The sequence below is a fragment of the Drosophila sechellia genome, chromosome 3L (genome assembly GCF_004382195.2).
Source record: "Drosophila sechellia strain sech25 chromosome 3L, ASM438219v1, whole genome shotgun sequence".
NCBI lineage: Eukaryota > Metazoa > Arthropoda > Insecta > Diptera > Drosophilidae > Drosophila > Drosophila sechellia.
The window spans coordinates 5066176-5086276 of NC_045951.1; the positions used below are offsets into that span (position 1 = coordinate 5066176).

General features: G+C 49.9%; 10 protein-coding genes across 11 annotated transcripts; 5 read left to right on the forward strand and 5 right to left on the reverse strand.

Annotated features, from left to right (window-relative positions):
- Window positions 1-37: 37 nt before the first annotated feature.
- On the reverse strand, window positions 38-611 carry LOC6610853 (protein Asterix). Its single transcript, XM_002035383.2, has 2 exons — window positions 379-611; window positions 38-313 (listed from the first exon to the last, which is right to left on the reverse strand). Exons 1-2 carry the CDS (start codon window positions 532-534, stop codon window positions 143-145), a joined length of 327 nt encoding a protein of 108 aa, XP_002035419.1. The 5' UTR covers window positions 535-611; the 3' UTR covers window positions 38-142.
- Window positions 612-674: 63 nt separating this feature from the next.
- On the forward strand, window positions 675-2979 carry LOC6610854 (pentatricopeptide repeat-containing protein 1, mitochondrial). The gene is made up of 2 exons (XM_032719480.1): window positions 675-2588; window positions 2645-2979. The coding sequence occupies exons 1-2, from the start codon at window positions 771-773 to the stop codon at window positions 2933-2935; spliced, it is 2109 nt and encodes a 702-aa protein (XP_032575371.1). The 5' UTR covers window positions 675-770; the 3' UTR covers window positions 2936-2979.
- On the reverse strand, window positions 2945-3710 carry LOC6610855 (EKC/KEOPS complex subunit Tp53rk). Its single transcript, XM_002035385.2, has one exon. It carries the CDS (start codon window positions 3648-3650, stop codon window positions 2976-2978), a length of 675 nt encoding a protein of 224 aa, XP_002035421.1. The 5' UTR covers window positions 3651-3710; the 3' UTR covers window positions 2945-2975.
- Window positions 3711-3926: 216 nt separating this feature from the next.
- On the forward strand, window positions 3927-4762 carry LOC6610856 (charged multivesicular body protein 2b-B). Its single transcript, XM_002035386.2, has one exon. The coding sequence runs from the start codon at window positions 4033-4035 to the stop codon at window positions 4669-4671; it is 639 nt and encodes a 212-aa protein (XP_002035422.1). The 5' UTR covers window positions 3927-4032; the 3' UTR covers window positions 4672-4762.
- Window positions 4723-5938, reverse strand: LOC6610857 (dehydrogenase/reductase SDR family member 4). Its single transcript, XM_002035387.2, has 3 exons — window positions 5594-5938; window positions 5128-5530; window positions 4723-5065 (listed from the first exon to the last, which is right to left on the reverse strand). The coding sequence occupies exons 1-3, from the start codon at window positions 5836-5838 to the stop codon at window positions 4760-4762; spliced, it is 954 nt and encodes a 317-aa protein (XP_002035423.1). The 5' UTR covers window positions 5839-5938; the 3' UTR covers window positions 4723-4759.
- A 466-nt stretch (window positions 5939-6404) lies between these two features.
- Window positions 6405-8558, forward strand: LOC6610858 (ganglioside-induced differentiation-associated protein 1). Of its 2 annotated transcripts, XM_032719482.1 has the most exons (5): window positions 6405-6746; window positions 7326-7518; window positions 7574-7747; window positions 7804-8262; window positions 8349-8558. In XM_032719482.1, exons 1-5 carry the CDS (start codon window positions 6624-6626, stop codon window positions 8360-8362), a joined length of 963 nt encoding a protein of 320 aa, XP_032575373.1. In that variant the 5' UTR covers window positions 6405-6623; the 3' UTR covers window positions 8363-8558. The 2 variants fall into 2 exon arrangements, with proteins under 2 accessions (XP_032575373.1, XP_002035424.1); XM_002035388.2 differs by having other exon boundaries at window positions 7804-8552.
- On the reverse strand, window positions 8320-10264 carry LOC6610859 (fat storage-inducing transmembrane protein). Its single transcript, XM_002035389.2, has 3 exons — window positions 10099-10264; window positions 9421-10024; window positions 8320-9361 (listed from the first exon to the last, which is right to left on the reverse strand). The coding sequence occupies exons 2-3, from the start codon at window positions 9950-9952 to the stop codon at window positions 8622-8624; spliced, it is 1272 nt and encodes a 423-aa protein (XP_002035425.1). The 5' UTR covers window positions 9953-10024; window positions 10099-10264; the 3' UTR covers window positions 8320-8621.
- An 85-nt stretch (window positions 10265-10349) lies between these two features.
- LOC6610860 (alanine--tRNA ligase, mitochondrial) lies at window positions 10350-14082 on the forward strand. The gene is made up of 10 exons (XM_002035390.2): window positions 10350-10588; window positions 10651-10824; window positions 10885-11030; window positions 11085-11288; window positions 11349-11633; window positions 11689-12683; window positions 12742-12898; window positions 12957-13242; window positions 13305-13525; window positions 13580-14082. Exons 1-10 carry the CDS (start codon window positions 10421-10423, stop codon window positions 13980-13982), a joined length of 3039 nt encoding a protein of 1012 aa, XP_002035426.1. The 5' UTR covers window positions 10350-10420; the 3' UTR covers window positions 13983-14082.
- Window positions 14078-16583, reverse strand: LOC6610861 (flap endonuclease GEN). Its single transcript, XM_002035391.2, has 5 exons — window positions 16360-16583; window positions 15986-16292; window positions 15631-15920; window positions 15409-15576; window positions 14078-15351 (listed from the first exon to the last, which is right to left on the reverse strand). Exons 1-5 carry the CDS (start codon window positions 16515-16517, stop codon window positions 14094-14096), a joined length of 2181 nt encoding a protein of 726 aa, XP_002035427.1. The 5' UTR covers window positions 16518-16583; the 3' UTR covers window positions 14078-14093.
- Window positions 16584-16904: 321 nt separating this feature from the next.
- LOC6610862 (signal recognition particle 54 kDa protein) lies at window positions 16905-18995 on the forward strand. Its single transcript, XM_002035392.2, has 2 exons — window positions 16905-17988; window positions 18063-18995. Exons 1-2 carry the CDS (start codon window positions 17071-17073, stop codon window positions 18669-18671), a joined length of 1527 nt encoding a protein of 508 aa, XP_002035428.1. The 5' UTR covers window positions 16905-17070; the 3' UTR covers window positions 18672-18995.
- Window positions 18996-20101: the final 1106 nt, after the last annotated feature.

The following is a 20101-nucleotide window of genomic DNA, read 5'->3' on the forward strand; positions in this document are numbered from 1 at the left end:
TTCCAGAAAGCTATCCTGAGTTCACAAGGAAGCCAACTTAATTCGTAGTACGTACCAACTTTTTTACTGAGCGTCGAAACAAAATGGAGGCTCTCAATTCTTCAATTACATTAAATTTAAAATAGTTATCTTAGGTCCAGTGCTAGGAGGCCCATGGTGGGGTCATGGCAGCGGGATTCTGGAGGTAGGACATCACCACCGCACTGACGCTCAACATGAAGGAGGAGAGCACCTGTTTGGCATCGTCGCTGGCCCGGGAACTGGCGAAACTGATGCAGGAGCAGTAGAGCGCAAACCAGGCGCACCACTTGAGCTGTGTGGGTGGTTACATACTGATAAATGCCAAGTCACTTGGTTGTAATCTTTCGGGTGTTATACCTTCATCATCAGTCCACACATGGAGAAAATCATGCCCAGAATGTTCATGTAATCCGGCATCATGTCCTCGTTGGCTCCGCCGCTCTGGCCCTGGTTCTTGGGCGCCTTGTAGCGGTTGATCTTCTCCTTGCGGCGCGGATCCACGGACATGTTCATCTTTAATTTATTTAATTTTCACCAATTTAATCGAAAAACCAGGTCAGATTCCAATGGATGTTTGCGTGGAATGTGAATGCCGTGCAGGCTGCTTACGTTCTTGTTTGACTGGCATTTTGGACCCAAGGTGGCAACGCCCTTTCATCAGCTGTTTCTTTATTTACACCGCCGCCGCACGCACGTTTAAAATAGTTTTGTTAATTACATAAAAATCACAGAAAATTGCAACAGAAAACATGTCTCTGCGGTTGCTTAGCCGTTCAATGAGCTGCCACATACGTGGCTTGCAATTAAACGGCACCGGAAGACCGTTAAATAGTTATATCTGTCGGCTGGAGCTTCCGCCTGCATCCTGGTCGTGCTCACAAAATCGTCTGCTGCACTTGAGGATTACGGATCAAGAAGCCGGTTTGCAGACCAAACGAGAGGCCAACCGGAACCAGAATCCTTTTCGCGAAGAAGATCTTGAAGAACTTACCACAGCAGCACCCAAAGAACGCCAGAAGTTTAAGCCAGAAAAAAAACCCAAAGAAAAGCCCACCAAAAAAGTGCAGGACTTTGGTGATCCGGACACCTTTGGAGATGCCAAGGTAGCTGCAACAGAAGATCCGGGTGATGTCGAGGAAGAGGAGTTCATTAACAATTCCACTAGGCGCTCAAAGAAACTAAAAGCCGTGGAATATGCCCGCCAGATCAAGGATCATCTTAAGGCGAACCGCCTAAATGAGGCCATCGCCGTGCTGGAGCAACGGATGCTGAAGGAGGATCGCGCCAAGCCGGACAAGTACATATACAACCTGCTGATCAGTGGCTGTGCCAAGGCGGGCTACACCCGCAAGGCCTTCTTCCTGTACACCAAGATGCGACAACGCGGTCTTCAAGTCACCGGAGGAACCTACACCTCGCTATTCAACGCCTGCGCCAATGCTCCCTCCGTAAGCGATGGCCTAGCCAAGGCCCAAATCCTGCGGGAGAACATGCTGGAGAAGGGCTACGAACCAAATGTGAAGAACTACAATGCTATGATCAAGGCGTATGGTAGGTGCGGCGATGTGGACACTGCCTACATGCTGGCCGACGAAATGATGGAGCGCCAGCTGGAACTGAATGCAGATACATTCAACTTTCTGCTGCAGGCGTGTGCCAGCAACTCGGAGCACGGTTTCCGGCATGCTCTGCTCACTTGGCACAACATGTTGCAGCGAGGAATTAGTCCGGACTACTACAGCTTCAATGCGATGCTGAGATGTGCAAGGGATTGTGGCTTCGGTGACTTGGATTCCATGCGAGAGGTTCTCGATCAAATTGCGCCATCAGCAGCTAGAAAGAAACCAGTTCTCCAGTTGGAGGAAGGCCAGCAAGATGATTTAGCCAGTGTGCAAGCCAACACAACTATGTTGCCTGCCCAAATTGAGGTGGCCACAACAGCGAGCGAGCTGGAACTGCCCAATCTGTTGCTGCCTCAGCCGCATCTGGGCAGTCTGCTGGCCCTGGAGGAGGTGACACGTCCACACGAGCGTTTCTTGCTACTTGGCGGTCTCACTGCCTTTCTGGAGCACATGAAGCAGCACAACATCACACCGGACATCGAGACATTTACCGCGATGCTGGAGGTGATACCGCCCACAAATGCTGCCGAGAAGCAGCTACTCACGTTCGTGCGCAAGATTGGACTCAAGGCAGACATCGACTTCTTCAACATACTGATCAAAAAGCGTTCCATGCGCTTCGATTACGAGAGTGCCAAGGAAGTGCTCATAATGATTCGCACGGCGGGTTTGCGGCCGGACATTGTCACCTACGGTGTGCTCGCCCTGGGTTGTCGCACGCAGGAAGAGGCTAGGGAATTGCTGGAACAGATGCAGGTGGCGGGCATTAAGATGAACATGCCCATACTGGGGGCCATGCTGCGGCAGGGCTGCGCTAACAAATCCTTCAGCTACGTGAACGAGATCATTCAGTTGAGTCTGGAGGAGGGCCTCAAGCCAAACGAAGCCTTCCTGCGGCACCTGTACAACTTTCACAGGGGTTGTGCGCGAGCTATTGACGCCAGAGTGAGTTTATAGCTAACTTTCTGCTAGTCAAATCATTAATATTTGTGTATATGCAGCACCCATCAACCAAGACGGCAGCCTTCAAGAAGGGCCACTCTAAATTCTGTGATAAATACCGCCTGTACTACGAGGAGCAGGGACTGGCCGGTCTCAAGCTGGAGGACGCCATTGCCAAGGTGAAGGAGCGCCCGTATGAGCAGTTCAAGCTGCCGCCTGTCGACGGAATGGAACCACTCAAGCACGAGCAGCTCAAGCACAAAACGAAACAGCGAAAGTACATCAAGAAGATCAATTTACACGAGCTGCAGGATGACCCTCCCAAGGAGTCTCTGAAGAGGATAGAATAAGCCATAAAGTTTAACTCCCAATAAAGTTTATTATTATTCGTTAACCAATCATGGTTCGTTTGCGTCCGCGTGCTCGCACCTCCTCGAACTTGGAGAGCACTGCCTGCTCGTCCTTACCGCACGCTGTGCGATAGGCGGCCAGGATGTGCTCGAAGAGATACGGCTGTTCGCTGTGAGTGCTGAGTAGCGCCCGCTCCAGGACGTACAGATCCACACCCTTGTCCTCGGTGGCCTGATTGTAGTGGCTCAAGCCGAAGTCAATCAGGATGACATCGTAGTCGGCACCCTTCGGATTGATGAGGATGTTCGAAGTGGTCAGATCGCCGTGTATTATGTGATTGGAGTGCATTTTCCCAATGATTTCACCAATCCGCTTGCAGAACTCCAGCAGACATTTCTTGGCTTCATCCTCCGACTGAGTGGACACTGTCTCCTGGATGAACTGCTTGGCAGTCTTGGCTGCATCGAAGTATTCCATATACAGCTTGTGCGTGTTGAGGTCCGAGTGGAGGATCTTTGGTGCCAGGATTCCAGCGGCTAGACATCTTCCCGACGCCTTGGCCTCCGCCTTCATGCGCTGCCGCGTGATCTGGGTGTCCAGTTCCGGGTGGCGGTACTTCTTTACGAACCGCTCCTTGATCAGGCAGGCTTCTCCTTTGAAATCGCCCAAATATAGACATCCTTCGGCGCCTTGTTTCAGGATTTCCAGGGACATTTTTAATTCGCTTGAAAACAAACCGGCGCACTTGATTTAACCAAGGTGGCAACTCCACACAGCAGTAGTGTTGAGAGGGGTTGGGTAAATATACGCATAACTTTTTTTAAGTTTAGAAAGTAATTATAGACTTTACGGAATTTTAAAAACCAACATTTTGTAACCACTATAAATATATTAAATGGAGAGACCCCTAAAAACATACTATCTACGCCCATGTCTTCATTACTCATTCCCCCCGAAGCGCGTGCAAACAGCTGTTTGCTGTTTTCGTGTTTACTCCTATAGCGCCAATCGAATCTCCGAGTGAATCATCAGGAAAACTCATCACAACATCGTCAGAAGTCTGGAACCTTAGTTTAAGATCGTACAAAATCCCAAAATGTTCAACAATATTTTCGGAAAGAAGCCCACCGTAAAGGAGCAACAGCGGGAGAATGACCGATCGCTGCGCAAGGCCACCCGGGACATCGAACGGGAGCGCAGGAAAATGGAGGAGGAGGAGCGCAAGCTGGAGCTGGAGATCCGACGGAATGCGGCCGCTGGGAACAACGACGCCTGCAGGATCCTGGCCAAGCAGCTGGTGGAGATCAGGAAGCAGAAGTCACGCACCTACGCAGCAGCGGGAAAGATTCAGTCCATTGGCTACCAGAACAAGAACATGGGCGCCAATATCGCCCTGAGCGAAGCCATGGGCACCACGGCAAAGACGATGGGTGAAATGAACAAAGTGATGCGACCGGAGGCCATCGGGGAAACAGTGCGCCAGTTCCAGGCGGCCAACATGAAGATGGAGATGACCGACGAGATGATCAACGACACACTGGACGACATGCTGAACGAGTCCGGCGACGAGGAGGAGTCCAATGCCGTGGTCAACAAGGTGCTCGACGAGATCGGCATCGAGATCTCCGGCAAGATGTCCAGCATCCCGGCCACGGGATCCTCAGACTTTGAGACGAGTGGCAAGCGCACCGAGAAGGACATTGCCGATCAGCTGGCCAAGCTGCGCTCCTCTTAGGCCATCTCTGTTTTCTATTCTATTTTGTAACTACTGTGAAAAACGCTGTTATCCATAGCCCGTAAGAAATTATATTTATGTACACCGCTTACAAACGAGCTGTCATTCCACCGCCGGCCACAATGGACTCTCCGGTAATGTAGCCCGCATCCTCGGAGACCAAGAAGGAGACCACGCCAGCCATCTCCTCGCTGGTGCCCAGACGACCCATGGGTATTTTGCTCAAAGCCGCTTCATTCGCCGACTCATTCTCGTAGAGTGCTTTCGAGAACTTTGTCCTGATGACTCCTGGAGCCAGGCAGTTGACGCGAATGCCCTCGGGCGCCAGATCCTTGGCGGCCGCCTTGGTCAAGCCAATCAGCGCGGTCTTGCTGACGGAATAGGCTCCCAGTAGCTATGAGATTAAGATAGCGGAGATAAGCATTGAACAACTGAACCGCAGATAAGGCGACTAACCTCAAAGGCATCATAGCCAGCAATGGAGGAGACGAAAACGATGCTGGAGTTCTTTTGCTGGCGCAGCAGAGGCAGTGCCTCCTTGGCCAGCAGATAGGAACTCTTCACGTTCACATCGAAGATCTTGTCCCACACCTTCTCGTCGCACTCGAGGACACCGCCGACCGCAGGATTGGTGGCGGCATTGCTGACCAGAATGTTCAGCTTGCCAAACTTGCTTATGGTCTCCTCGAAGAGCTGTTTGCGATCCTCGGGTTCGCTGACATGGCACTTCAGTCCGTGGACATTCAAGTTCTGTTTGCGCAGCTCCGCCAGAGCAGAGTCCACATTCTTTTGCTTGCGACTGCTGATGACCACTGCGGCGCCATCTTCGGCCAGCCTTTTGGCAATCGCGAAACCAATGCTGGAGGGGATTCATCAGAATTTAGTGGTGGCGATCCTCTCCAGTTTCTTTTGAGCTGCTTACCCATCGGTGGAGGCGGTGACCACGGCTACTTTCCCTGCCAAACGCTTCATCGTGCCGGCTGTTGAACTTTGACTACTGCTGGACAAACGTTTGTGGCATTGATTGAGATTAGGGCCAACGAGTTTTGGGCTGTAATTGTTTCTGTTCTGATCGAGACTTGAACTTTGACCACTTCCACTCACAGCGCTGGCACTCAGACGGATCTTGGGCGCCCTGACCACCAGTTGTTTACTCAGATGTAACATTTTTGAAGTAGGATTTTTGTGCAGGATCTTGAGATTCGTTGCCTAATAATTGATTTTTCCTATTTTAACTACGAATCTCCAAAACTGTTTACTAGTTATCTTCTTCTTTTCAGCGGTTTGCCATTCACAGCGAAGAAAAAAGCTTATTTTCCAGTGGCGCCAAATTTGAAAATATATTAAAGCTATCTCGGCAGTGGCTTAGTAATGAAAACCTTATTAACCTACATAATAACTAATAATATGGCTAAAAATATCATTTTGCTCGAGTCAATATGTTGCATTACTCCACTTAAGGCCACTAAGTCATGGGCAGATAAGAATTCTTGAAAAGAAAATCTTCCCACAGCAAGATAAACGCTGCGTTTCGTAATAATATAAACAAAGATAAATACGCATGACAAACAAACCACAAAAAGTATGAGAATCTCTTGACATAATGGACTGTTTTCGGATCCGAAACACACATATATATATATATATATATATTTACTATATATATATATATGTACATACGAGCCGAAAGTGCAAATTAATAGGCGATCGGAGCGATCCGTACGATCCGTACTTCATTATAGACGCAGTCGTCGGCGGAAGCAGCACGCAAGTGGAGTCTCCGGTTTTCCAAGTCAATCCGGCACGCGCTTACGGCTTTGTTAGTTAGTTACTTTTCGCAACCGTCGGCGGGGCATGTGATACGGAAAAAGGCGCCCATGCTAGTTAAACTAATCAGCAAACTAAAGATACACTAAGCCAAAGAATACCAAGTGAAACACAGATAGAACAAGATGAGCGAGCAGGCCAAGGAAATCGAAGCTCTGCCGCCCACCTTGCAGGACTTCAAGGCTCCCGATCTGCCGGCCAACAAGCCAGTGCTCTTCTTTCATCCGTACAACTTCCATGCGCAAAAAGTTAGTAACCCGCTTCAATCATGTGATCTTTGAAAAAGTATTTGCCCAACAGATCCAGTCGCTAATGCCGCGAAATTACAAAACTAATCATTGCCGAATGAAATCATCGTTTTATTTACAATATTTTTGTTTTTCCGATGTAATGATGGGGTGCCCCGCGTCGAAGGTTTTCCACCCACGATCTTCATTAAATCGCTCTGCCACTCGGCTGCAATGGAGCATGACCTGGCGGGTGGCGGGCCGGAAATGTAGTAGGGCTAGCTGGTGGAGTTCTCTAGTTTTCCATTCTGTACAGATGTGACAGCATATTTACCTGGCTGCTCCAGGTGCTAATGAAGCGGAGTGGAAAAACAAAATAAACAAACTTATGTGTGGAGGAATCTGCTCCAAGAGAACGTAGTACACTAACTGAACCGAAATGATTTAATTTAATGCCAGATCGTGTCTAAAAATATCTGTTTTGGTTAATGAAGCGAGTAATTAGAAGCGGAATATTGCATCTTTGGGTTCATCTTTAGATACATTTAAGCAAATGCTAATATCATAGCTCACTGAAAGTAAATCCCCTTATCATCGCAGGTGCTCATGGTCTTCTACGAGAAGAAGATCGACTTCTTTCCCTATGTGGTGGACCTGTGCAATGGCGAGCAGTACTCCAATTGGTTCCTGAACCTCAATCCCAAGGGCGATGTGCCGGTGCTCCAGGATGGCGCCCTCGTCATTCCCAGCTCGACGCACATCATCAACTATGTGGAGAGCAAATTCCGCGGCGGTAATTGCCAGCTAGCTAGCGCATAGTAACTTGACTCATCAACTTCATCATTCAGATCGATCGCTGAAGCCAGCGCACAACTCCAAGGAGTTCGACCAGATGCTGGTCTTTGAGCAGGCCATGGCCCGCCTTCCGGTGGGCACACTCAGCCTGGGCTCCTTCATACACGACGATCTGAAGCTGGTGCCCAAGGCGCCCTTCATCGGACCCGTGCGCCAGTCCTGCCTGAGTAAGTTACTCCATATGTGAAAGGAAACCTCAACTCAACACCCGTTTGCCACGCAGAAAACAATGAGAAGGTGCTGGACCTGCTGCGACACTCGGTGGACGAACAGGCGACCAACAAAGCAGCGCTCCAGCACAAGCTGGACATCCAGTTGCGCCGCCACGAGCTGGCCTCCTCCCGCGAGGACTTCCAGAAGGTCCTGGACGCCGTGCGGCACTTTCTGCTCTACGTGGAGCAGGAGCTAACCGCCCAGGCGCCGCGCGTTGAGTGGCTAACCGGCGACGAGCTGAACGTGGCGGATATCTCGCTGGGACTGCTGCTGCATCGACTGTATCAGCTGGGATTCGAGAATCAGTTCTGGACCTTCGGGAAGCTGCCGCAGGTGGAGGCTTACTTCCTGCGCTTCCGGCAGCGCGAGTCCTTCCACCGCCTGCAGCCGAGCAACTTTGCCATACTGCGCGAAATGTGGACGCGGACGCCGGGCAACTATAAGCTTGGAGCGGGCGCCGGCTTCCTGGGTATGGCCATGTTCGCCGCCTTCGCGCACAAGTGAGCGGAGCAGCGGGACAGCAGACTTTGTTAACAAATCCTTTTACTGTTAAAGTTGGGCACATATAAACACACGAACATAAGAACGCTTAAAGCTACGCACTGCTGATGAAGGATGCTTGGGGTGTCATGGTAAGAATCCGGCGGTGGAGGAGGATGAGGAGCAGAGCGCGATCCAGTGCCAGCCTCGGCTGCTTGCTTAGTAATATCATCATCGTTTCATATCATCGTTGCTGAATATAGAAAAATTTGGTATAAATTCCAATCCGTCACCTAACTATCAATTCCTTCTATGCTTGATGGCTGCTCTCCTCTCTGTTGGCTCAGCTCAGCTCTCCAGCGTCTGCTGCTCGCGATCCCTTTCCCGTTTCTGCTGCTCGGTCATCAGCAAATTGGCCGCTGCACTGGCCGCCTTGGGGCTGGTGAACAGCGGCATTCCCATAAACGTGGGCATCTGCTGATCCCTCGGCACGCCCGTCGTGGCCGCCTTGCCATTCAGGTTGGTCCTCGAACTGCTGGATCCCGAGCCCGTGGATGCCGCACCCGTGGATAAATGCGAGGGTCGCTTGAAGGGGAAGGTGGGTATCTCGCGCTGATAGCTGAAGCTTCCGTTGCCAGGCGCCTCCGGCAGCAGACCGGGCGTGGGATACCAGAAGCGGTAGGTGAAGTACCAGGTGAGTATGGCAATAATGCCGCTGATCACCTTCTCGATCATGCGGTGATAGTACAGCATGGTGCCCACCAACATGATGTCCCACAGCAGCTGCAGGGCCGCCATGCCGATGAACAGGGTGCGGATGATGGGCGTCAGGCGTTTGTACAAGAACTGCAGGCTGCGCATTTGCTCCTCGTTGAGCGTCCTCAGCGGATTCGTGCCCGAGTTCTCGGCTGTGCTGCGATTGTGTCGCTCGTTGCGGATGTGCTCCTTGATGGTCTCCCAGCGGATGATGGGACGCGCCTCCTCGATCAGCACCAGGCTGGAGTGGATCAGGATGAAGGCGTGCCCGGATATGTCGAAGCCCTTCCACAGATGACCCGCCTTTAGACAGCTCGATTTGCTCGCATATCCTGGAAGCACACACACGATAATTATTATCAAATTCATTATGTGAGGATTTTATACCCACCCTTTGTGGTGCAGCGACCGTAGGAGTTCTCCACGACGTTAAAAAATTTGGTCCAGAAGAACCAGAAGAAGGTGGCTATGACGATGCGGGGGAAATGGTGCCGCAGCATCCGTTTGTGGTCGCCACACGTAATCGTATAGGCCGAGAGCACCAGGAAGGGCACCACGAACAGCAGCGTCCAGCCCCAGCCAATCTTCACGAAGTACTGGTTGAACAGGTTGTCGGATCGGGCGAAGTAGGTCTTGGGGAAGGGCACAAAGTCCCCGATTACGGAGATCACGAACAGACTGCCCAGATACAAGGCCACTTTGAGGTCCGTATTGAAAAATATGGTCTTCTTGCACAAATGGATGACGCCCATGACCAGGATCTCGCGGATGCTGGTGGGTGCGGCCGTGGGCCTCGTTCCGCGCGCCTCCGACCTGGTAATGTCGGGTCCTCCTGGCCTGAAATTCATGTTGGAACCGGAGGAGGAGGGACTTCCAGCAGTGGTGCCCAAATTGGGCCGCAGCGGACGTCGCTTGGTGGCCATAGCTGGAACTGTTGCCCGGGTCCAAAGTGTGTCACTTGAAAACTGCGTTGTTTGCTGCCGTTTTTGGTAATGCTGCGAGTGAAAAGCGAAAGTGAAAGCGGAGGAATCGTGCGTGTCAAAGTTCAACGGTTGCTAGACGCGCTTACCTGAGTTGATACAGTGCCAGCGCAGTCACATCAGATGAACTGCCAAATTTGGTTTCTTTTTCGCCAGGCTTAGAGCACCCACTGTGTTGTTCTCAGTGCTAATTTTTTCAATTCTTATTTTGGCCCAAATGTACGTGTTGCGCCTGTAAAAAATAGAACAGCTGCAGCTGGTGAGCACGCTTCCCGGTGATTGGTAACTCTGATTGGAATTTTTTAAAAGAGCGGGCTGCGTGGCGAATGGCAAGCCATGTGATCAGCTGTTCGGACTGAGATTTATATCGAGCATTTTTAATTGCCGGTGCGGTTTTAATTGAACTGCGGCATGTACAACTCGGCCAAGCAGCTGCAGCGCGTGCTGACAGCGCGCGAGATTCGGAAAACCTTTCTGGATCACTTTACCGTCAATCATGGCCACAAGTTCGTCCGCTCCAGCCCGGTGGTGCCCTTTTGCGATCCCACCGTGGCTTTCGTTAACGCGGGCATGAATCAGGTGAAGTAACAGGTCCATTAAACGCCATTGTTCGCTTGTTTATACGATGGCCTTCGCTGCAGTTCAAGTCGGTGTTCCTGGGCACAGCAGCGGCGCCCCACAAGCGGGTTGTCAACTCCCAGAAGTGCGTCCGCGTTGGGGGAAAGCACAATGATCTCTCCGTGGTGGGCACGGATGGCTATCATCACACGTTCTTTGAGATGCTGGGCAACTGGTCCTTTGGGGATTACTTCAAGGTGGGTCTAGAGAGCTTACCCTGTATTACTTTTTTCTCACGAGACCATTTGATTATTCAGCGGGAGGCGTGTGCCATGGCCCTGGAGCTGCTCCGTGGTCCCTTCAACATTGATCCAGGTCGTCTGTACGTCACCTACTTTGCTGGCGACAAGGTGCTGGGCATTCCAGCCGATCTTGAGTGCTTCGAGATTTGGAGGAGCCTGGGGTAAAGCTTGTTACATAACTAAAAGTTGGTTTCTTGAGTAATCCTTCTTTGCAGCTTTCCCGCCTCACGAATACTGCCCTTTGGCTGCGCCGACAACTTCTGGGAAATGAGCGCCACAGGGCCCTGTGGTCCCTGCACCGAAATCCACATAGATCATCGCCCGGATCTGGGCAGCGTGGAGCAGCGAGCCAAGTTGGTGAATGCAGGTCGCTCCGATCTCACAGAGCTGTGGAATCTTGTCTTTATACAGTACAATCGGTGAGGATTTGCCTTCAAGTGGAATGTATGCCTAGCCTAAAGTTCTTTATGCATTTATAGGCATGCCGATGGCAGCATCTCGCAATTGCCCGCTCATCATGTGGACACCGGCATGGGTTTTGAGCGGCTAACGGCCGTGCTTCAGAATAAGTCTTCCAACTACGATACGGACTTGTTCACCCCGATATTTGATGGCATCCAGCAGGCGGCCAAGGCTCCGGTTTACAGCGGCAGCTTTCCAGATGGTGGAAATGCAGCAGTACTCGACACCAGCTATAGGATACTAGCCGATCATGCACGCATGGTGACCGCCTGTTTGGCCGACGGCATGCTTCCGGATCAGAAGTAATCTTGTGCTCATACCCTACCATTTTCGCATATAATCCAACTTCTATTTCAGTCAGAAACTGCGTCGCGTGCTGCGCAAAGCTCTCAACATCTCGGAGCATGTGTTTGCCCACGACAAATTGCTGACCCAGCTCGTTCCTATCGTGGTGGAGACACTTGGTGAAGCCTATCCAGAGATGGCGGCTAAGCAGCAGGCTGTTATCGACTTGATCTGCCACGAGCAGGAGGTCTACAAGAATCTTAGAGAAAGTTCTTCCAAAGCGTTCGCGGAAGTGCTAATGGAGTTTCCCAATCTGGATGACATCGATCTGATGGAGTGCCCGGGATTCGTGCCCGCCTATCGAGAGTTCCAGGTGCAGCGCTGCAAGTTTTCCAATAACACCATACCAGGGGACTTCCTTTACAAGCTGACCGATACCTACGGCCTGACCGAGGAGAGTTTCCTCAAGCTGGCTGAATTGGAGAACATGAACTGTGATTTGGAACGCTACAGGGCGGAGGTCAGTCTGGCGAAGATCAAAGCCAAGGGCAACCAAAGGGAGACTGCTGGAGGATCACTCTGCGATCTGGCCACTGAGCAGCGTCTTTCCGAAGCTCAGGCGATGCTAACGAAGCATCTGGGGGCCACCGACAACAGTCACAAGTACGCCTACTCCTTCCACAAGGAGAGCGATTCATACCAGATACCTCCACTAAAGACTAGGGTCCTGGGAATGCTCCTCAACGATGCGGAAGTGTCACGAACCCAAGGCAGTCGCATACAGCAACCCTCCACCGACCTCATTTCCATTGTGACCGCTGCCAGCAATTTCTACTACGAATCCGGAGGTCAACAATCGGATGGCGGAAAGATCCTTGTGAGCAATCACCAACAGCCAGAGCATCCTCATTCACTAGAAGTAATCAGTGTTAAGCATCTCAACGACTGCGTAGTTCACGTCTGCAAGTTATCCAGTCCCACTGATGCCTTTCAGCTGGCCATTGGAGATGAGGTGGAGCTGCTGGTGGATGCGCAGCAGAGACAGCTCAACACGTGCCATCACACAGGTGAGATGAATATGTTAGAGTTACTAGACCCGTTTACAAATAAACCCTATTATTCTAGCCACCCATCTACTAAACGCCGCCATCCGCTCGCTTTTCAAGAAGGTAACCTACCAGGTCTCCAGTTCTGTGACCAGCAATCAGTGCAAGCTGGAGTTGGGACTCCTGGGGAAGCGTATTCAGAAGAGCGATGTGAAGCTCATCGAGGATCTGATCAAGTGAGTCGTCCTGCTATTAGACATTTTTATGAATTTAACTTACAATCCTTTTCATTAGCCGCGTTATCTGCTCTGCTGCGCCGGTTGAAGTTCAGTTGCTGAGTGCAGCTGAAGTTCTGGAGCAGAATGACATCACCATGGTGCCCGGCGAGGTTTATCCTGAGCAGGGCTTGCGTCTAGTCAACGTGGAGAGTCCTGAACTGCAGCTCAGCTCCAAGGAACTGTGCTGCGGAACGCATGCAACCAACACTAGTGAGCTTTCCTGCTTCTGCATCGTGAATCTGAAGCAAACCAATCGTGCGAGATTCGCATTTACCGCCGTTGCTGGCCAGGCGGCGGAAAATGTGAGTGCTCTTATCTGCGTCTTTAGACTTGTCGTTTAATCTTGTGGCTCTGTTCCAAATAGGTGCTGAAAACTGCTGCTCTTCTGCGACACCGCGTTGATCTCCTCGAGAAGCAGTTCCAAACTGACAAACTCACAAACGCTACGGAGGCGGAACTGCAGACGATTCGGCACAACATGTTGCACACGGACATTAAACTGCCATACGCTTTTAAGATGGACACGCTGGAACGCATCACCGAGATGCTGAAAAGGATCAAAGATTCATCGCGCACAACCTTAAAGTAAATTTCACTTATTAAAGTTAAGTGCTCCACTTCTAAACTCTAAATTTTCAGGGAATTTGTGGACGTGGAGATGCGCACGCTGCTGCAGGAGAAGCCGTTGGATACTCATCCCTTCATTCTGCACTACATCACCAGTTCCGCGCTCGTGGAGGAGATTCCTTTGCAACGAGCCACCAAGGTGTGCCAGGATCGGCCCATCCTCGTAATCAGCGTGTGTGATAGCGTGGTGAAGGCGCGCTGTTGTGTTCCAGAAAACTGTATCACGGAGAAGTTCAACGCTTCCGCCTGGCTGCAATCCTTTGCCGACACCTTTAATGGACAAATAGCCGCGCCCAAGGGTCAGAATCCGCAAGCCGTGTGCAACATGAAGGGTCGGCGGGTCAGCAATCTGTTCGAGGAACAGTTGGAGCAGGCAATGTCCAAGGCACATGCATACGCTAAGCTTTATCTATAGGTATAAGTTGTAATAAACCCTCCAAAATGTGCTAGCTGTAAGCTTGCCCTTTGAATAATTGCTAATGTGAGGAGCGAATAAATGGCGGAGTTTTAAGGTATCTCAGAATGTTTAATCACTAATCACCACCAGGTCATCCTCCTCCTCCTCTTCGGCGTTATCCTCTTGATCCTGGGGCACCAAGCTGGAGTTCATCAGCTCTTCGAAGACATCCGCATTATCGGAACTTTGATTGAAGAAGTAACTTATGTTTGCTAAGGGCTTCACTGGCGATGGAATCTTTTCGCTGATGCGATGCTGCATCTTGAATCGCTCCACTGGCGTCCTGGCCAGCTTTTGCAGATCTCCCTTGACCAGCAGATCAAAACTGTCCTCCAGGGAGAACCGTTTACTCTGCGGTAGTTGATCCACTTGGGACAGGTCTCTTTTCGTTTCCACTTTTGGCAATTCGTCCACATTCCCTAGACTCATCTGCGCCAGACGTAAGCTCAAATCTTCCGCCATGGGTTCGTAATGAAGCTGGTGACCATCGTGGTTGGTCAGTGCTGGCTTGGCATTTGGATTTGAGATGATTCCTTTAACTATGTCCGACATATCAAACTCTTCGGCATCGCAATCGCTTTCCAGATCGGAGGGCAGGAACTTGGTGATGGGGGTGGAGCATTGCTGACGTTGCGGAGCGGGAGCCTTGACAGGAGTACCTTCCTTCTTGCGCCCTAGGAATTGGTGCAGTAATGGCTGGTTCTCTTCAGGCGGAGACTTCTTCTTTCTGACCACTCGTTTTGGTTTCGAATTCGGTTCGTTTTCCTTATTCTCTTCTTCAGGTGCGGTTTTCTTCTTTCGCGCGGTTTTCTTGGCGGGCTTCTCCTTCGACTTCAAGAAGGCCGCTACCAAATCGGGATACGCTGTCTCCAGCATGTCCAATGGCTCAATGGTGTAGTAAAGTTCCTCGATTCCCTTGGGATGCTCCGCTTCGTATTCCGCAATCTGATTGTCCGGAATAAGACCCTTGAAAATGTCACTGGTATCGTGCCAGCGCAATTCTAAGCTGGGCACTCCCTTCACCGTTCGCTTTTTGATAATCTCGAGTGGCTGGATTAGTATCTTCTCCTGCTTTGATTGCTGCACCTGCCAGCGTGTGAGTATGGGAAAGAACTTTTGGAAGCAGTATATTTCGGGCCACTGCAAGAGATGTCCAATCTGTTTGATGAATTTGACAAGATTCGGCTGCCGCCAGTTGAGGTTAAGATTGGGAATGGTGCCGGGCTCGCTGAGAAACTCGGCAATGATCTCTTCGTTGGGAAAGTCTGGAGATAGTAGTGCTTTCCGCCTCAAAGTCAACTCGGCCTTTATGGATAGTCGTTGTTCTCTAATGGGAGAGATTTTAATAAACAAGTGTTTATATTAGTTTTAGGAAATAACTCACTTCCAGAGACTCTCATCGCAGCCTTTGTGAGTGCGACACACACTGCAGCCACTTTTTGTGTGGCTCTGGGTCTTGCCGATGTGTCCACAATTGCTGCAGATGGATTTGTCGTCAACTCGGATCTCCAAGGCATTGTATTTATCGGTTTCACCACGCCAGCTTCTCATTCTACAGGGATAATAATTTTAGCTTATTAACTTATCTAACAATATAGTCGACTACCTATCCAAAATCTCAGTCTCCTTGTATTTGTTAAAGAGCTTTAGGACGCCATCCTTGCCGATGCCACCTATGCCATCAGGACAATAGTCACAGCCGCAGAGCAAGGCCATCACAATGATCTTCTGTTGGCCAAAGTCCATTCGGGATGTGATCTCCCGCATGTCGTAGATGTCGACAGCTCCGCCAGCGGCTGCCTGGGCTCCTTGGGTGGAAACGGAGAAGTTGCGATAGACACGAACGGCTCCATAGGCAAAGCAATCCGAGTCCTGGCTAATGACGCCGTCCACTAACTGCGGATAGGGATTTAATCGGATTTGGTACAGAATTCTTGTGAGGATGTACTTGATATACGTACGCCATGCTTGTTGAGAAAGGCACAGTAGGCCTCCGCCTCGCCGGGACCTTGGACGCACTGGATTCCCATGGAGAGCAGCAGCGTTTCGCACTGCTTGAGAACATGGTTAAACCGGCTGCGTCCCTTGTCGGCTTTGGGCGCCTGACTTTGGGTGCACTCGGGCGAATTCTTGGGCTTCACTCCCCGAAACTGGAGCTCATTCCTCTTGGCTATCACCTGGCCCTTGAGTTTCGGAGCAACTCCCTCCAAAACGAAAACCGGAGTAACTTGCTCCCAAATCAAGTAGCAAGTGCGAAAGAAGAGGTTCCTGGTGGTGTTTTATAAATAATATTATTTAAAAACAATGTAAGTATTAAATTTTTTTTTAAACCCACTTTAAATGATGCCTTGGATGCACAAAGTAGTCTACAACATTGAGGGATTCGCAAACCCAGCCGGCCAGGTCGATGGCCACTTTCTTTCCGCGCAGTTCATTAATGGGTTTGCGTTCACAATGGGGCGTCAAAACACCCCATAATTCCTTGACGCCCATTTAAATAAGCTAGACAGAAACCCCGCGAAATATTCGCAACAAATTTAAACAATCGCTTCTTCGTCAGAGTTGCCAAATCAGTTACTTTCTAGCCAATTGCAGTGGTTTTCAAAAGCAGTCAAGTGCAAAACTGTTACAATAATTGGCCATGACAATTTATTAAACAATAATTCATGATGCTATTTTCTATTAGATTCAATAACAAATATTAAACAAATAAATTTCATCTTTTTCGATTTTAAGCCCACATCTAGTTATTAGCTTTTTTTACTTTGTCTCTAGCTACATTTGACAGCACTGCGACTTCCGCCAGTCACTGCGAAGCAAGCTCGATAACCGATAACGGGCTTTGTTTTGACAGCTACACACGCGACCGCTGCGAATGGCCAGTGGTCAGCAGTCTCTTCCTCTTCCACATCGACGTGTCGTGTCAGCCAAAAGAAAGTCGAAATAAAATATTGAATTGAAGCTGCCCCTTTGCGAGTAGGCCCGACAAAATTCAGAAGCTGCCAGTCGTCCGTACGCCAACCCACACACAACCACCACCGGCAAGATGGTTCTCGCGGATTTGGGTCGCAAGATAACCACGGCGCTGCACTCGCTCAGCAAGGCGACCGTAATCAATGAGGAGGCACTGAATTCCATGCTTAAGGAGATCTGCGCGGCGCTCCTGGAGGCTGATGTGAATATCCGTCTGGTGAAGCAGCTACGCGAGAATGTGCGTGCCGTCATTGATTTCGATGAGATGGCCGGTGGCCTGAACAAGAGGCGAATGATCCAGTCGGCTGTGTTCAAGGAGCTCGTCAAACTGGTTGATCCCGGCGTGAAACCCTACCAACCCATCAAGGGCAAGGCCAATGTGGTCATGTTTGTGGGTCTGCAGGGCTCCGGTAAGACCACCACCTGTACCAAGCTGGCCTATCACTACCAGAAGCGCAACTGGAAGTCGTGTCTCGTGTGCGCGGATACCTTCCGTGCTGGCGCCTACGATCAGGTCAAGCAGAACGCCACCAAGGCGCGCATTCCGTTCTACGGCAGCTACACGGAAATCGATCCCGTGGTCATTGCCCAGGACGGTGTGGATATGTTCAAACGTGAGGGTTTCGAGATGATCATCGTGGACACCTCGGGTCGGCACAAGCAGGAGGAATCGCTGTTCGAGGAGATGTTGGCAGTGTCGAATGCCGTCAGTCCCGACAACATCATCTTCGTGATGGACGCCACCATCGGACAGGCTTGCGAGGCTCAAGCGAAAGCCTTCAAAGACAAGGTGGACATCGGTTCGGTGATCATAACCAAGTTGGATGGCCACGCCAAGGGAGGCGGTGCTCTGTCAGCAGTGGCAGCCACACAGTCGCCCATCATCTTCATCGGCACGGGCGAGCACATCGACGATCTGGAGCCCTTCAAGACGAAACCCTTTGTGAGCAAACTGCTTGGAATGGGTGACATCGAAGGACTGTTAGATAAGGTGAGACATGCCACATAGGCTTAAAATACAATACAATTCAAAACACGTACTGAATATATTCCCATTTTGCACAGGTAAACGAGCTGAAACTGGACGGAAACGATGAGCTGTTAGAAAAGATCAAGCACGGCCACTTCACCATTCGCGACATGTACGAGCAGTTCCAGAACATCATGAAGATGGGCCCCTTCTCGCAGTTTATGAACATGATACCCGGCTTCTCGCAAGACTTTATGACCAAGGGCGGCGAGCAGGAGTCGATGGCGCGCGTCAAGCGTATGATGACGATGATGGATAGTATGTCGGACAACGAACTGGACAATCGCGACGGAGCGAAGCTCTTCAGCAAGCAGCCGAACCGCTGCGTTCGAGTGGCCCAGGGAGCTGGTGTCATGGAGCGCGAGGTCAAGGAACTGATTGCACACTATACGAAATTTTCGGCGGTAGTAAAGAAAATGGGCGGCGTCAAGGGACTGTTCAAGCAGGGCGACATGACCAAGAATGTGAATCCTACACAGATGGCCAAGCTCAACCAGCAGATAGCCAAGATGATCGATCCCCGGATGCTGCAACAGATGGGCGGCGTTGGTGGTATCCAGAACATGATGAGGCAACTACAGCAGGGAGCGGCGGGCGGTTTGGGTGGCCTGGGGAACCTGATGAGCGGCTTTGGTGGCAAGTGAGCAGGTGGCGTGTAAATTTAACGATTTTTATATGATTTTGTTGTCGCGTAGTTCGTAATTTGTTAGCCATTTGTTTCCATTTGTCCAAGGCCACAAAAATTGATATGCGATGTGGAAGCGAATATAGCGTATATAGCCCATATAGATGTGCAAACAGTTAACAATTCGGTTTTTGTACGGCTTGGCAGCCACAGTGTCAGTTTTTATAGTTTAAACAGTTTTCTGTACACGAACTAATGGAATTAGCATGCCTATCAGAATACCAGTAAGGCAGTTGAACTAGATATAAACAATAAATAAATAATATATGAACTTGGCTTTAAATTGGTTGTGTTTATTGGTTTTAATCTCGGACATCGAGGAGCAGAACTGTATCTTCGAAATCCGTGACCTTATCAGTCACCCTGTTGACCTAACACATACAACTAAAACAAAAAACAAGTTGCGAACAGGTGCCCAGAAAACTCGAAAGGACGCCAACGCAGCAAGGAAACCAAAATAAACAAACAGGCTGGCGGGCAAATGTTAGTGCTGTTTTTGGGGGAGGGTCTGTACACACACTCAAATGTATGCCCAGTGGGGGTGTACACTCAGAAAAAAATATCAAAGAAATTAATTTTATTTGTCTGAATCATTCATTAAGCATCAAGAATCATAGTAGATTTCTTTGCAAATATTTTGAAAATTATTTTTCATTTCTTTTCTTAAGTTCTCAAAAGACTTTTTTCTGCGTGTGGTTTTTGGTGGCTCAACTTTTCTGGTGGGGCTGTCAGCATCCCTCGATTCTGTCCCGGAAGTTGTGTTTCGTCTGGGATTTTGGGGGTGTCACTTTCTCCCTCCCTTGCGTGCTGAAAACTCCATATTCCGCCCACGCCGCCTTTTGCAATAACAATGAAATGGCGATTGCCTGCCATAAAAATGTCTATTAAGCTGTCAGCTTCTGACACTCATAAAACCATCAAACAAGTCAAACGAACAGGATAGCAGCAAAATCAGCAGGACGAACCGCTGTCAAAGTTTTGGGCCTCATCCTGGCGGCTTCCCCACGCACACATAGGCCCACATTCTCGCTAGGAGTTTATATGTGTGCGGTGTCCTTTCATATTTCTTGCGCCCCCAACAAAGGACTTTATTTATGGGTGGGTGGGATGAAAAGATACAGATACACGCCCCCCACAAACAGTCGAAATTATTTTACGAGCACAAAGGCTTAGTCAGGATGGCTTGGCATCCCTGGCGGAATAACCCTTCTCCAGAAGTATATTTCCCTAGAATTCCAACCCCAGCGTGAGATTTGCTGAGAAATGAGATTCGAATATTCAACAAACAAAATTCCCAACCCATGAAATAAAAAATGCATTTAGTTTTTGTTTTCTTACAGAAAATCAATTTGTCTTTTATTGATTCAGAAAAAGTTCAGTTTCATTTTT